Here is a 14,757-nt window from a genome sequence, read left to right as displayed (position 1 = left end):
GCCACTCCCGGCCACTGTAACTTCCACTAAGTGGTACTGAGTTCTGCCAGAGAGAAATGTCCATCAATTGATGTGGTTTGCGTCCAAATCTCCAGGAATTTCTAGACAGATTACATGAGCGGTGGCTTTGGAGTCATATGACATGGGTTTTAATCTTCCTTTTTTTTTAATGTGACCTGAAGCATTCATGCGCATGCACGCTCACACTCACACACACAAGATTTGTTGTCAGAAGAAAATAGCAGATGCTGTCCTGTTCACCAGGACCTTGGTTCTAGATCTTGACTTCCACTGTGAGACCCCATCATAAATTGAAACTCTCCTAAGTCAAAAGCACCTTTAACCTACCTAACCACCTAGCATCATAACAGCACCCAGAGAGTAGGGTTGGCTTGTCCTCTGGTCACATGACCAGCACTCAGTATCACTAGAGAGTGTGCACTAATATATTAAAGGCTAGTGAGCTAACTCGTCAGGTGAGGATGTTTGCTTCCAAGCTAGACGACCCGAGTCCCATCCCTAGGATCCATGTGGTAGAGGAGAGAATTAACTCCTGCAAATTGTCTTCTAACCTCCACACACATTCTGGGGCCCATACCCCCCCACACACACACACTAAAAAATCATTAAGTTGAACTATTGTAAGCTGGGAGTTGCCCGTAGTATGATATGAAGCAGCATTTACCAAAGGACAATTGTGTCAGTACAAAGTGGCGTATATTCAGTCTTTTTAAATATTTTGCCTCATAGCTAATTCTGCAAAAGGGCACCATTGTATTCATTGTGGGGTGTTTAGAGGACCATGTATTCATTGTGGGGTGTTTAAGGGACCATGTATTCATAGTGGGGTGTTTAGGGAATCATTCATTCATGGGGAGTGTTTAGGGGACTGTGTATTCATTGTGGGTGTTTAGGGGACCATGCATTCATGGGGAATGTTTAGGGGACTGTATATTCATGGGGAGTGTTTAAGGGACCGTGTATTCATTGTGGAGTGTGTAGGGGACCATGTATTCATTGAGGGGGGTGTTTAAAAGACAGTATTCATTGGGGGGATGCTTAGGGGACTGTGTACTCATGGGGGGTGCTTAGGGGACCATGTATTCATTGTGGGTGTTTAAGAGACCATGTATTCATTGGGGGGGAGTTAGGGGAGCACCTCCTCATTGACTGTGGGGTCAAAAGAAACACCTGTGGCTTGCTGGTTCTGGAGCTGGCTCTCTTCTCAATACCTAGCCAGGTCCCAACTCCTCTGAAAGACTTGTGAACTCAGGCAAGCAGACACACACTTCCTCACTTCCTTCCCTCCAAATGCCAGGAATACTGGAACACCAGCTTCAAAACAAGCCCTTTGTTAGACAATAAATACAGCAAGGTAAACAGAGAAGCATTCCCTGTCCTCAAGTTCAACAGTGTGGGTCAATGTAAAAAAGCAATGTCTGCACCTACAACATACATGTACCAGTAAGCCTTTGGTTTTTTTTTTTTTTTTTTTTTTTTGGTTTTTCGAGACAGGGTTTCTCTGTGGTTTTGGAGCCTGTCCTGGAACTAGCTCTTGTAGACCAGGCTGGTCTCGAACTCACAGAGATCCGCCTGCCTCTGCCTCCCAAGTGCTGGGATTAAAGGCGTGCGCCACCACCGCCCGGCCCAGTAAGCCTTTGGTATCTAACAAATGAACTCCATACTTCCTGCATAAGAAAGACATGTTTATAATCGCTCCAGGTAGTAGAGGTTGGTCAGGCAGCCTCTTTTAATTAATCACACTTACCCAACAGATCAGCTGGACTGAAAGGTTGATGATGACTTCATTCGTAGACCAGACAGCTACTACTGACAGGGGCTCTCAGTCATCTGGGAGGCTACACAGGCTTCCTTATAGGGCCGGTTTCCAGGACAAGGCTAAAATGAGTGCCTTGGGTCTGGGTCCTGAACGCCACACTTTACCACCGCATTCTACTGGTCCAAGCAAATCATAGTCCATGTCTTGACCCGTCTCTCTGACGCACATTTGAGTCCAGCAGGTAAGGCTTACAGGTCAGCTCAGAACGAGGTTGGGGGTGGGGGGGGGTCAGCCTATAGGCAAGCCAGGTCAACCCTAACTGCCCAATTATTTTTTATTTATGTGTATGCAAAAATGTCCGTGCATATGAGTGCAGGTGCCCTCAGAGACAAGAGGTCTTGGATCCCCCAGAGCTGGAATGGCAGGTCCCCTAAAAGAGCAGTGTATGCTCTTAACTGCTGAGCTATCTCTCCATCACCACCTAATGAGATTTTAGCTCAGACTAGAGGAAACTGAACTGGGAGCCATTAGAAGAAGCCCTCCATTGATGCACAGTAGGTCAGGTACTGTGAGAATTGAATCCGCGTATCAAAAGGCCAGTTTTCCTGTGAAGAAATACAGAACAGGAAGTGTCTTGTCCAAGGGCTCATACACAGCAAGCTTGCAACCAGGCCAGGGGTGACCTGGGTCCCCATGAAGGAGCCTGAGGTTGGGAGTGGGCTGGCCCAGGGCAGCTGGATGATCATGTTCAGCAGGGATGCCTCTTCCTGTCTCATATCTACTATACATTTAGCAAATGAGCCCTTCCAGCCTTTCCAGGGGGCCTCCATCACCATCTCATTAGATCCTAACAAGGTTGTTCTCATTTACAGAAGAGAAACTGAAGCCCAGAGAGGGCAGCTGACCCACATCAGGCCCCCAGATGACTTACCTGAGATCCGTCTGCCTGATGCCAAAGGCTGAACCTCTCTCGGAACAACAGAGCTGAACTTGACCCAGCCCCTCCCACCCCCACTCCACACCCTACATCTTCCTCCCACCCCCACCCAGGATAACAAGCAGCTTGAGACCTCAGGATAAAGCCCATTGCCTGGGGAACAGCTTGAGAAGCCTGCCGGTTAATACCACCAAGCCTGTAGGCACACCACCATCCGGTTCACGAAGAAGGGAAGACCCACCTCAGCTCTGAGAGATGCTATTCCACAGACTGGAGTCCTGGAGCCAACAAAAGGGAGAAAGGGAACTGAGGGTCAGTGTCCACCATTGTCAAATCCTTTTTTGTTTGTGTTTTTCGAGACAGGGTTTCTCTGTGCAATAGTCCTGCCTGTCCTGGAACTAGCTCTGTAGACCAGGCTGGCCCCAAACTCACTGAGATCCACCTGCCTCTGCCTCCCGAGTGATGGGATTAAAGGTGGGAGCCACCACTGCCTGGCTTGTCTGCTCCTTTATTTTAGGGGTGACACATTTTCATATGTGCACGTGCAAAAGCCAGAGAAGGACATCTGGGGTCTTCCTCTATTACCGACCACATTATTCTCTCCCGTTGGTCTGAAGCTCGCCATTTTGGGTGGCCGGCCAGCCAGTGAACGCCCAGGGCTCATTTGTCCTCACCCTCCAATGCTGGGGTTGTAGATGTGTGCAGCCATGCCCAGCTTCTGCGTGGGTGATGAGGACTCAAACTCAGGCCCTCACACTTGGACGGCAAGCACTCTTACCCATCAAGGCATTTCCTTAGCCCATGTCCTCTGCTTCTTGGCTGCAGATGCAATGTCACCAGCTGCTTAGAGCCCCTGCCCCATGTCTCCCCCACTGTGACACCTCATCTTGGTCATCAACCTGACACACCTGGGAAAGGCAACTTCAATGGAAGAGTAGCGTCCATCCCATTGGTCCGTGGCCACATGACTGTGAGGCACTGGTTTTACTTAACAGTTGATGTGGGAGAGACCAGCCCACTGTGGGCAGTACAATCCCTAGGGAGGTGGAGATGGGCCCAGGCTATGTAAGATACCTGAGCGCAAGTCTGGAAGCAAGCCAACACAAGCTCCCTCCCTGAGTTCCTGCCTTGACTTCCCTCGATGGAGGCTTGCAACCTGTAAGATGAAATACACTCTTTTCTCCCCAAGTTGCTTTTGATCAAGATGTTTACCATAGCAACAGAGGCCAAACTCAAACACTCACTATGGTGGACTGTACCCTTGAACTGTAACCCCGAATAACCCCTTCCTCCCCTAAGCTGCCTTGGTCAGGTTTGTGTTGAAGGAATGCAGTAAGTACCTACTACCTAGTAAAGGCAACAGGACCAGGGTCCCCTGGAGCCATCTCTGTGGAGAGACTCTGAGCGATGCCCTGGTCCGTATCTCTGCTGTCTTGGTGGACAGAAAAACCAAAGCAAACCTAGCCTCTCGGCACCATCAGGTTGGTCAGTCACACACAGAGTCACCGGGTGGCATTCAGAGAGCTCGTTTATTTACAAAGCGCTTTACAAACATTACCTTACACCTCCCCACAGCCCCCTGTGAGGTAGGTCAGTAGTCATATCTACAGTTTACAGATGGGGAAATTGAGGCACGAAATGGGGGTGTGGCCTACCCCACTATAAAGAGAACTTCCACCCTCCCATCAAAAAAATAACAACAAAAAAGTACTGGTCCTCCGTCCCATGGCACCCTCTTTCTCCAGGCTCCAGGAGCTGTCACCCCGTTCTCCCCTGCCTCAACCCAGCGGCAGGCTCACCAAGAGCCACAGGGACCTCAACCCTGGGGGCTGGGATTCAGCCTTGTGGATTGTCACAGGCCCACGCTGAGCAGGACTGAGCCATGGAGGCCTGAAGGCTAGGAACGAGGGGGCTGAGATGATATTCTGCATATACCGGGCCAGGCAGGGATGGAATCCAGGAGGGAGGCCCAGGTCCTGTTGCTGCAGGAAGCTCAGAAGCAGAAGAAGGGAAGTATGGCGAGCAAAGTACCCCTGGGGCCGCAGGGGCAGTGAGACGGGGAACAGAGCTGCAGGATGGTCAGCGTGTCCCGCTGGCAAGATAGGAAAGAGCCCCTGCTTCAGGACTCTCGGGGGCCAAGCCAGATGGGACGACTCAGCCCCTGCCAAGCCCCAGCGAGCCTTCGCCATGTGCATAAGGGAGCACGCTGGGGAGCAAACCTTGGACACTCTCTCTGCAGGCCCCCATTCGTTTCTTGCCAAGGACTGGAATGGAGTGGAGAGGCCTGGCCTGGGGTGCCCAGTACTGGTTGTGCTGGCCAGTGTCATTGTCTCAAGCTTCTCCGCACAGGTCTACCGGGCCCTCAGGATCTGGGGCTGGCTGCGGTCTTGCAAAACTCCTCCTTGGCCTGCAGCCTGCCCATGGGGGCCACCAAGATAATGCAACGTCCACTCCAGTGTTCTCCCTGTGGAATTATGGCTGAGCAAAGTTGGGGGCACAGGCCCTCCTCACCAGTCTGCGATGATGGGCCACGCCCTGGGTGCTCAGTGGGTGCTCCAGGCCAGGTGCCTGCTATCTCAGCTCGAGAGCCTCCAGGTACTCCAGGGCCACGTCGTAGCAGAAGTGGTATTGATCCTGGGGAAAGAGGGCACCTTGAGCTCTGACCACCCTCCGGCGAAAAAATGAGGACGAGAGTCTAACACCCCAGGACTAGAATGGAGGCCCAAAGCTGGGGACCAGACAGGGGTGTATAGTTGCTGAGGAACCAGGTGGGGCTTGGATGGGGAGCTGAGGTGACTGTGCTTGGGACATGGCTCCTCACCATGGTCTCCACCATATTGGGCTTGTAGTTCCGAAGCGTTTTGGCAGCAAAGAAAACATCCACCAGGCTGTGACAGCGGATCATCTCCAAGACCGTGGCACAGGCACAGAAGGTGCCACTGCGGCCACCCCCGTTTCTAAAGGAAACAAAAACGGTTCAGGGTAGGGCCTGGGAACCAAGGGTGAGGGACGGAGCGAGGCAATCAAAAGGCAGGGGCAAGGTCAGAGAGGCCAAAGGGGAGGGTAACACTAAAGAGTCACGGAGGGTGGACTAGGAGGGATGAGAATTGGAGCTCAGAAGCCAGCCCTAGGACCAGAAGGCTAAAAGGATAGTTCAAGGCTGAGAATGGTACCGAAAGCTGCCGTCACGTGAGAAGACACCCTCAGAAAGGATCGGCCTGTAGACTAGAGAGAAGATCCAGACACGCTTCAAGAGAAAGTGACAGAGAAGGGAAGGAAGCCCAGAGGCAAACAAGCCCCGGAGCAAGATGGGAAGACTAGCCAGGACCAGCAATGGAGACACAGCCAAACCCAGGCACTGAGTTCAGCCTGTGGCCACCAGGGATCCTCTCTTCCTTTTGTCACTGTTCCTGTGACCAAATATGAGCCTTCTGGGAAATGGGAGAATAACCACCCTTGGCCTCCTGCTGCTACAGGAGTCTCTCACTAGAACCAAAGGCAAGCCCTCAGAGGACGGGGCCCAAGCTGGCACAGGGAGGCTCACAAAGTGGCAAGAACCATGGAAAGAAGGGACCGTGTACCCAGACATGCGTGAGAACATGCATTCCTGAACAGAGGTGCATCTGAATGAATGAATGAATGAATGAATGAATGAATGAGTGAGTGAATGAGTGGGATATGTACTGGAGAAAAAAGTCCTGCAGGTATGCATGAATAAACAAAGACCAGAATCCCACTGTCGTAACAAGTATGCTACACGGAGCCAACAAGACGGCTCAGTGGGTAAGGGGGCTTGCCAGTAAGACTGATGACCTGAGTTCAGCCCCCAGGATCTTCACAGTGGAGGAGAAGAGCAGACTCGTGCAAGTTGTCCTCTGACCTCCATGCACACACTATCACACAAAAACACACGTCTGAGCACACGTGCATGTACACACATACTTTAAATAAGGGCAGTTTTGAAAAGGTTTTAAAACACGCTATGTGGAACCAGTGAGATACTTCAGTAGGTAAAGGCCCTTTCCATGAAAGCCTGGTGACCTGGGTTTGAGCCCCAGAGTCCAAGTAAAGGGAGAAACTGAGAACCAGCTCTACAAAGTTGCCCTCTGACCTCCAGACATGGGCTGTGCTGTGTGCATACCCACCCATCACACACATACACACATGCACATACAAATGAAAAAAAAAATTAAGTCTGCTGTAATCTCACGGGGTGAGGAATCCTGATGAGACTCTCATTAAACTCGCTAACCAGAGAGTCCCGGCCACAGCCCCTGGAGGCGGAACAAGAGCGCCTGTCAGTCTCCAGCCCCTCACCCACCCTCTCACCCGGGGGCACTCACAGACAATGCACCACAGTGCGCCCATCCCCACTCTCCGCCTGCCACTTGTCCACCTCGGCCAACAGGTGCAGGAAGGCCTTCCTGGAGTCAGGCGTGTCCCGGTAAGCAGACCAGCGCAGGAACTGGAAGTGCCGTACCAGCAGATGGCCCTCCTGCAGCTGGGGGCACAGCAGTCAGGCAAAGAAACATGAGCGTGAATGAGCCCTGGCTGCCACCCAGACTCTCACCCTTGGGGTCCCCGGGATACTCACCCGAGAAGTGTTCTGCACCCGGAAAACTCGGGCCACCAAATCCTCATTTGCTGTGCCAGACACAAACTCCACCTCCATGAGGCCATACTGCTGCCGGCCTGGCTCTGGCCAGTACTGCAGGCAGGGCTGGGACACAGAGAGCAAGCTGAGTGGGGCAGAACCAGTCCCCACCCCAGTGCTAGCTCTGGGGATTCCACCATGGCTCAGTGCCTGGCTCTAGCATCCCCTGCGGCACATCTATCTCTCCCCCGCTCACCCATCAGAACACAAGGACACCTGCCCAGAGCACTGGCCCATTCAGAGTGGTCACAGCAAACTTCACAAAGAGTGCCGTGATCCCCATGGCTATGTGGATAAAAACTTCTGCTCGAACATGCTAGCTACATCCTGCACACATGTGTGTGGACTCCTGCATCACGCTGCCTTCCCCTGAGAAGAGGCAGAGATAACCCACCCATCCCAAACCAACAATGCCTCCTCCTCACCATCTCCGAGCCCAGCTCCAGCTCAGGGACAGGGTGGCCCTGATACCAGGACACGGCTTTATCCCCGCACCTCCCCTGTAGCCCACACTAGAGAGAGGCGAGCGACAGAGGGAACCCTCTGTGACACACATGTACACATGTACTGTGGCATAAATAGGTAACACAGCTACCCCGAGTCAAAGAGAAAACAGGAGGCTTGAATTTGCTTTACCTCAAAGGCCCCAGAGGAGTCAGTTTAGGGGTGCTACTGCAAGAGCAGAAACTGAGTGGAACACCCCACAGTGGGGGAACAGAGCACTGTCACCCCCCATTATGTGACCCTGGAGAAAGCACCTCCTCTCTGTGGGCCTTAATTCCTTTTCTGCCCTGAAGCCTCCATCCAGAGGCCACTGTCAATGGTAAACGAGATCAAGTGTGCACAACAGTTCTTGGCTCACGGCAGATGCTCACTAAAGAGGAGAGAGTTGATCCCGTCTGAAACACTTGTTTGTAGATTAGGAAACCAAGGCCCTGGGAGGGAGTGTGACTCTTCTAACACCACAGAGCACATTGACAGCAGAGGTGGACTCCTGCTCTCCACTTTGGGGACAGTGGCTACACGTGCCCTGTGACCCCGGCCAGCCTCACCCAGGCGGAGTTGGACTGGTTGAGCTGATTGAGCATGACAATGGAGGTGCAGCCATAGTCGTAGACCAGTCGCCAGAAGTCTGGTGTGGTACTCTGCAGTGGGTGCAGGGTCACGATGAAGGCTGCGCTCCGTGTGTAGCTCTGCGGGGGACACGGCACTCAGCGGGGGGCCTCTGATGGCTCTAACCAGCTGACCCCTTCCCTCAGACGTTCTCCCCCCGTTTTCTGCAGCATTTGATCTCCGTTTGTCTGTCTCCTGTACTTCTCTCTCAATCGGCTTTGAGAGGGGAGAGGTACAGGACTGATACCGACTCTTCCTTCTCAGGGGACATCATCCTCGGTCCCCCAAGATACAGCACCCATGTCTTTTTCTGTTTGCAATGCCCAGTAAGAGGGTGAAGTCCCTTGGGTCAGGGACAGGCAATGCATCTGCTAAATGTTTCCTGTGCCCTCCGGCTACAATTAGATAAGGACCAGGGGTCAGATCACTACTCCAGGCCAGGTCCTGGAGTTGGGTACAGTCCCATGGCCTCAGAACAGACTCCTCTAGCCCTAAATATCAGGTATCCAGTCCCGACCTCAAATCCTTAGTGATCCCCAGTCAAAGTCACCCTGTCCCAGTCTCTGCTGGGGTTGATCCTGGAGACAACCCTGTCTGAACTTTACCCCACGGATCTGCACTAAAGTTGACTAAAACACCAGAAAGGGGGCACTGAATGCCCCCAGTAGAAGACTGATGGGGTAAGAGGGTCTCCTGCAGGTCTGTCTCACTGAATGGTCATTGAAGGGGGCTGCCCCTCTATCAGAGACCTGGACTCTGCTCCATTGACTCCCGCCCCCCCCCCCAGGGTGGGAGTTCCAGACCCACTGCAGCCTTGGACTCTCACGTCGGTCAAAGCCGCGTTGATATAGTTGTTGGGGTCCCCGTCAGTGGAGATGAGGAAGGGCAGGCAACGGTCCGGCGGCAGCACATCCATGCTGCGGTTTTTGTCTCGGTTCCGGGGCAGCAGGGCGATGCTGCAGTCCTCCACGTCCAGGGGAGGTGTGACCGAGTTCAGTGTCTGCGGAGAAGGAAGCGAGGACAGAGCATGGCCAGGGCTTTCAGGGTCTCCTCGCAACTCCACGAAGGATCTTGGGCTAGATAATTAACTGTGTTGTGAATGGAGAAACTGAGGCCCAGAGAGAGAGAAGTTAGGGGCCCAAGCTGCCTATCACCAGGCCACGGTAGGCCTAGACTGAGCTTTGGGACAAGCACCTGTCACCCTGAGCCAGTGTGACCTTGGGTAAGTGACTTACTTTTCTCTACGTGTAAAATGGGAAAATGATGCGCCTTTTTCTTGGGGCATCAGGAGATCAGGAAAACTCCAAAATGAGATCATATCATGCAATGAGCCTGGTGGAGCCAGGGCTCAGTGTGTGGCAGGCTCAGGGAGGATCAGCATTATTTTGTCAGCGCTTTCAAAGATGCAAGCCTGAACCCCACCTCTTCCTAGAGCCAACCCAGGATATGAGACAGAAGCCTTGGTCACAGACGTCTAGACAGAATGTAGTCCTGAGCACCTGGCACCGGTCCTAGCCAGGGCTATGCTATCTTTACACCCCGCCTTCAGGTTTCATGTACCAGAGTCTCGGTTTCTCTCTTATTCTTGGGGATTCCTCCCAGGACCCCAAGTCTGTCCTGATCCCCAAAGCTGACACCCCTCTCCAGGAATCACTAGTCACATTTCCAGGTCTCCCTAAGCTGGCTCCAGGAGCCATATGACTGAGAGATAGGAACTCTGAATGGAGGGAACCCCCGGGTCTCTGGCACCCAGAGATCAGCAGATTCGTCTGGAGAGAAGCCTACAGCATGGTGAGCCTGGCCCCACCCAAAACAGAGCGCCAGAGCCCGGGTCTAGCATGGGTCTAGCATGAGGATCCGAGTTTAATCCCAGAACTTGTATTTTAAAAATAATAGTAATAATAATAATAATAACAATAATAAGCTAAATATGGTGGCACAAACTGTTATCCCAGTAATGGGAAGAGACAGGCAGACCCCCTAGCCCGCCAGGACTTGCTGGCTGGCCAGACTGGGTTACCTGGCAAGTCACATACCTTTGAAAGACATTATCTCAAAAACAAAAAAGAGGCAGATAATACCTACTGTTGCCCTCAGTCACCACCACCCCCAACACACAGTTCTGAGCTGGTGGCGTACACCTATAATTACAGCACTGGGGAGGTACAAGCAGAAATATCCGAACTCAAGGTCATCCCCGCATACACCACAAGTTCAGGACCAGCCTGGGCTACATAAGAACGTCTCAAAAACAAAACAAAACAAACAAAAACAGCAAAACCAAAGATGGGCAGAAACCAAATGTAGCATTAACGCTTGAGTCCCTAGAACGAGCTATGTCAAGGTATGGCTAATGGCGCCTTCACCCTTCGCGCCTGCTGGAGCCCCTGAGCTAGCTTCCTTAGGACACGGAGAAAATCCTGACGGCCACGCACCTGCAGGGCGACAGGAATTTCCTTTCTTTCCTAGGTGGCAAGAGAGCTTAGAGAGGTGAGGTGACTTGCCCAGGCTCCTCACAGCTCCTCAAGGTAAACCAAGATCTGAACCCACATTTATCTGACCCCAAAACTCTGGAATCACAGCTGCTCTAACTCATGTCGTTCATTGTCTCCAAGTCCTTTCCAGTCACCCGACTCTGTCCCTCCAGCTGGGTATCATGACTGACCCTTGATAGCTACAGCACTGAGGACCTCCCAGTGCATGCACACACACACACGCACACACACACACACACACATCCCACTCCTCTATATACACCCACACACCCCACATCTACATACACACACCTCACATCTATGCACACACCCAACTCCTACACACACATATCCCACTCCTATATACACACACTCAGACACCCATACCTGCACACAAATACATACTCAGATACCTCACATCTATACATATACATATTCTCACACACTGCTCTTACCCACAAACACACCCAAACCCCACTCCTATACACATATTCACACAACCCTATACATACTCACACACCCCACTCCTATACACACACACACACCTAACTCTTCTACAACATTCATTCATCCCCCTCATTATATATATATATGCCCTGTATACACACACCCAATTTTACACACACACCCCACACCTCACACTTATACACATACTCACACACCCCACATCTACATACATCCCCCACCTGGAATTCCTCCCGCAGCTGGGAAGAATTGCTCTGAGGGTCAATCCGGATCATCTCCCTGTAGGTGGCCTTGAACTCATTGACAGGGATGGTGGTCTCCCCACACAGGCAGGCCTCCAGGATTGCATCATGGATGAAGATGTATTGCTCCTGGGACAAGAGATGAGAATGGAGGAATGAGGGCGCGGGGGGACTGGAAGCTGAGCTCTACCGAGGATGAAGGAGAAACAAGGCCACGGCTGAGCCGGGGTGCTCAGCTGATCACGTCAACTGATCACATCAGCTCATCTCTACTGCATACTGGGAATATTCCCAGCCCATCTGAGCTGTGAGGGACAGTCTGAGGTGCCAGATCTAGTGAGGACACAAACCCTGATACATGTGACTCCAGAGCCCGCCACCATCACACCATGAAGTGAGGTTTGGAGACCTACGAGCCCCCACCACCACCACCACTGCCATGTTTGTGATGGTCCCGGGGCAGAAGAGCCTAGGATGCCCTGAGGACATGTTACTCCAGTTCTGAGCTCCATGACAGATGGAGAGGAGAAGTTGGGGACAGGGCTGGTCCGAACCTCAGTCTGGATCATGTTGACCCGCCGGGAACAGAGGGTCTTCACACAGTTGTAAATGTCCACGACGCCCTCACACTCGGCCATGTCCAGCATCACGTCCAGGACGATGTAGCAGCCTGTGCGGCCGGTGCCTGCACTGAGGGGAAGAGAAGGCCAGCGCCACATCAGGGAGAAGAAAAGAAGGGGAGACCAGGGTGTCTGCCAGAGTTATAAAACTTAGGGGTTCCATATAATGTGGCAGGGGACATAATGCGGCAGTTGGGAGCATAGAGCAAGATCTGGGGAAGGAAAGGACAGAAAGAGGATGGGAGAAGAACGTGGATGAAAGTGAGGCTGGTTCAACTTCACAGACAAAACTTAGGAAGGGTTGGAGGTGATGCTCAGAGTTCCATCTAAGAATACACATTCCCCTTGGATATCCCAGTCTCCTGCAAAAGCTTCAAAACCCCACACACTCATACCCAGCCACATCCCCAGTGGAGCTTCCAACACTTCTAGACACATGGCTCTCTTCCAAAGTCTCAGAGCAATATGGCTAGCTTCTGTTAAAACACGTGTGATGTGGTCCCTTATTTACGTGGCACAGCTCCCTAACTCCACCTGGAGCACAGCAAGCGCAGGGCTGGGTTGGATTTATCACAAGGAACAGTGTTGATGGGGAGGCAGGTTGGGAAGAATGCCCCAAGATTCCAGCTTTGAAGACGGCATCATCAAAGCATTAGCAGAACTATACAGGTCAAATCACACAAGTACTTTGGGAGACCTGGGCGGCATCTGCTAAGGCTGAATGTTCACAGACCGCAGTTCTGCCCCTACACACGGCCCACAGCGATGTGTGTGCATTTCCTATCAAAGAGCCACACCTCAGAACAGCTGTTCTCAACCTGTGAGTCGCAACCCCTTGGAGTCACATATCAGATATTTATATTACGATTCATAACAACAGCAAAATTACAGTTATGAAGCAGCAACATAACAATTTTATGGCTGGGGGGGGTCACCGCAACATGAGGAACTGTATTAAAGGACTGCAACATTAGAAAGGTTGAAAACCACTGTGTTAGAACATCCTTAGTGCTGCATTTGATTTTAACAGCACTGTTTCTGGTGAAAACCAGCGAAATCCTTAGTACCAGGAGGTGGACAGATACTCAGGGAGGGGTTTGCACACCTGACAAAGTGATGCTGTGTGGACGGACCTCGCACACTAAGGTGAGAAGAAAGTCACACAGCAGAGAGCTCACACTGGGGTCTTACTTTACACAATGTTCAAACCTACGAAAGGCTTCCTACAAGGGAGAAGTCAGATCGCCATTCCTCTGGGAACATTCCAGAATGTGTGTGTGTGTGTGTGTGTGTACAGTGGGGGATTAATACTTGTATACATGTGCAAGCATGTAGAAGCCAGAGTCAACATCAGGTGTCACTCTGCAGGAGTACTACACATGTCCTTGTGAGCCAGGGTCTCCCACTGGGCCCTGGGGGCTTGCTAGTGATGGCAGATTGGCTAGTGAGGGAAAGATACTTTCCTATCTCTGTCTCCCAAGACCGGGATTACAAGCACGTGCCTCCACGCCCAGCTTTTTGCACAGGTGCTGGGGATCAAACTCAGGTCCTCGGGCTTGCGTAGCAAACACTTCGGACATCTGTCTCCCACCCCCACACTCTGTTATTCAATCTGAGAAGACTGAGCTCGTGGTTCAGTTAGTAAAACCATCAGTTGCAGGCACATTGTTGGCAATATAAATTACACTTTCTATGACAGACTTTCTGTATCAGTTGGAATTCATTCTCAGATGCTATCTTAATGAGCTCTGAAGAGAGACAAACAGAGAAAGAAAGAAAGAAAGAAAGAAAGAAAGAAAGAAAGAAAGAAAGAAAGAAAGAAAGAAAGAAAGAAAGAAAAGTCTAGCCAGGAGGCTGTAGGGCAAGGGAAATTGGCCATGTGGCTTTTGGTGAGCTGGTGAGAATTCCTGCAAAGGAGCCAAGATAAGCCATAGGGGCTGTAGGCTTGCAGGTTCCAGTACTCCTCATTTCTGGTAAAGGGGTTCTGTGTGGTCCCAACCTCAGAGCCAAATCTCTCAGGATCTTGGGTGAGTCATTCTTTTCGATCCTCTATCTCCAAGCAAGCTGAACCCAGGTCTGGTTCTCTTTAGGGACCTTGAACCCGCCCCAGTTCAGCCCAGCTCCCCACACCCTGGCCACTCTCCTTGGGATCCCCAGTGCTCCCACCTGCAGTGGATGACAATGGGGCCAGCATCCGGGGGAGTGGAAGCCTTCACACGCCGAATGAAGGCCAGCAGCCCCGTGGCATGGTAGGGGACGCCGTGTTCTGGCCATGCTGTGAAATGGAACTGGCGGACCTCGTGCCGGGTTGAATAGCCTCTCTGTGGGAACAACAGTGGTGAGAGTCAGTGACAGCAGCACCCACCGGACACCTGCTGTGTGCCAGGCTCTGCTCTTTCCTCCTTGGCAAGGCAAGTATCCACATCCATTGTACAGATGAGGAGGACCTGAAGGCCCGGGGCGGACCATCCC

General features: G+C 52.0%; 1 protein-coding gene across 8 annotated transcripts in view; it reads right to left on the bottom strand.

Annotated features, from left to right (window-relative positions):
• Nucleotides 1–4,233: 4,233 nt before the first annotated feature.
• Nucleotides 4,234–14,757, bottom strand: part of Ptpru (protein tyrosine phosphatase receptor type U) — a 73,893-nt gene continuing 63,369 nt past the window's right edge. For all 8 annotated transcript variants that reach the window (XM_057783444.1, XM_057783445.1, XM_057783446.1 and 5 more), the window contains 9 exons: nt 14,452–14,606; nt 12,220–12,355; nt 11,645–11,794; nt 9,311–9,484; nt 8,424–8,564; nt 7,312–7,437; nt 7,061–7,218; nt 5,539–5,674; nt 4,234–5,351 (listed from right to left, as the gene is read on the bottom strand). In XM_057783444.1, the coding sequence (XP_057639427.1) occupies nt 5,289–5,351; nt 5,539–5,674; nt 7,061–7,218; nt 7,312–7,437; nt 8,424–8,564; nt 9,311–9,484; nt 11,645–11,794; nt 12,220–12,355; nt 14,452–14,606 (1,239 nt within the window). In that variant the 3' untranslated portion in view covers nt 4,234–5,288. The remainder of the gene's footprint in view (nt 5,352–5,538; nt 5,675–7,060; nt 7,219–7,311; nt 7,438–8,423; nt 8,565–9,310; nt 9,485–11,644; nt 11,795–12,219; nt 12,356–14,451; nt 14,607–14,757) is intronic.

Source organism: Chionomys nivalis, chromosome 11 (assembly GCF_950005125.1).
Source record: "Chionomys nivalis chromosome 11, mChiNiv1.1, whole genome shotgun sequence".
NCBI lineage: Eukaryota > Metazoa > Chordata > Mammalia > Rodentia > Cricetidae > Chionomys > Chionomys nivalis.
Note: the sequence above shows the minus strand (reverse complement) of the source record. Positions and strands in the feature narration are given on the sequence as shown.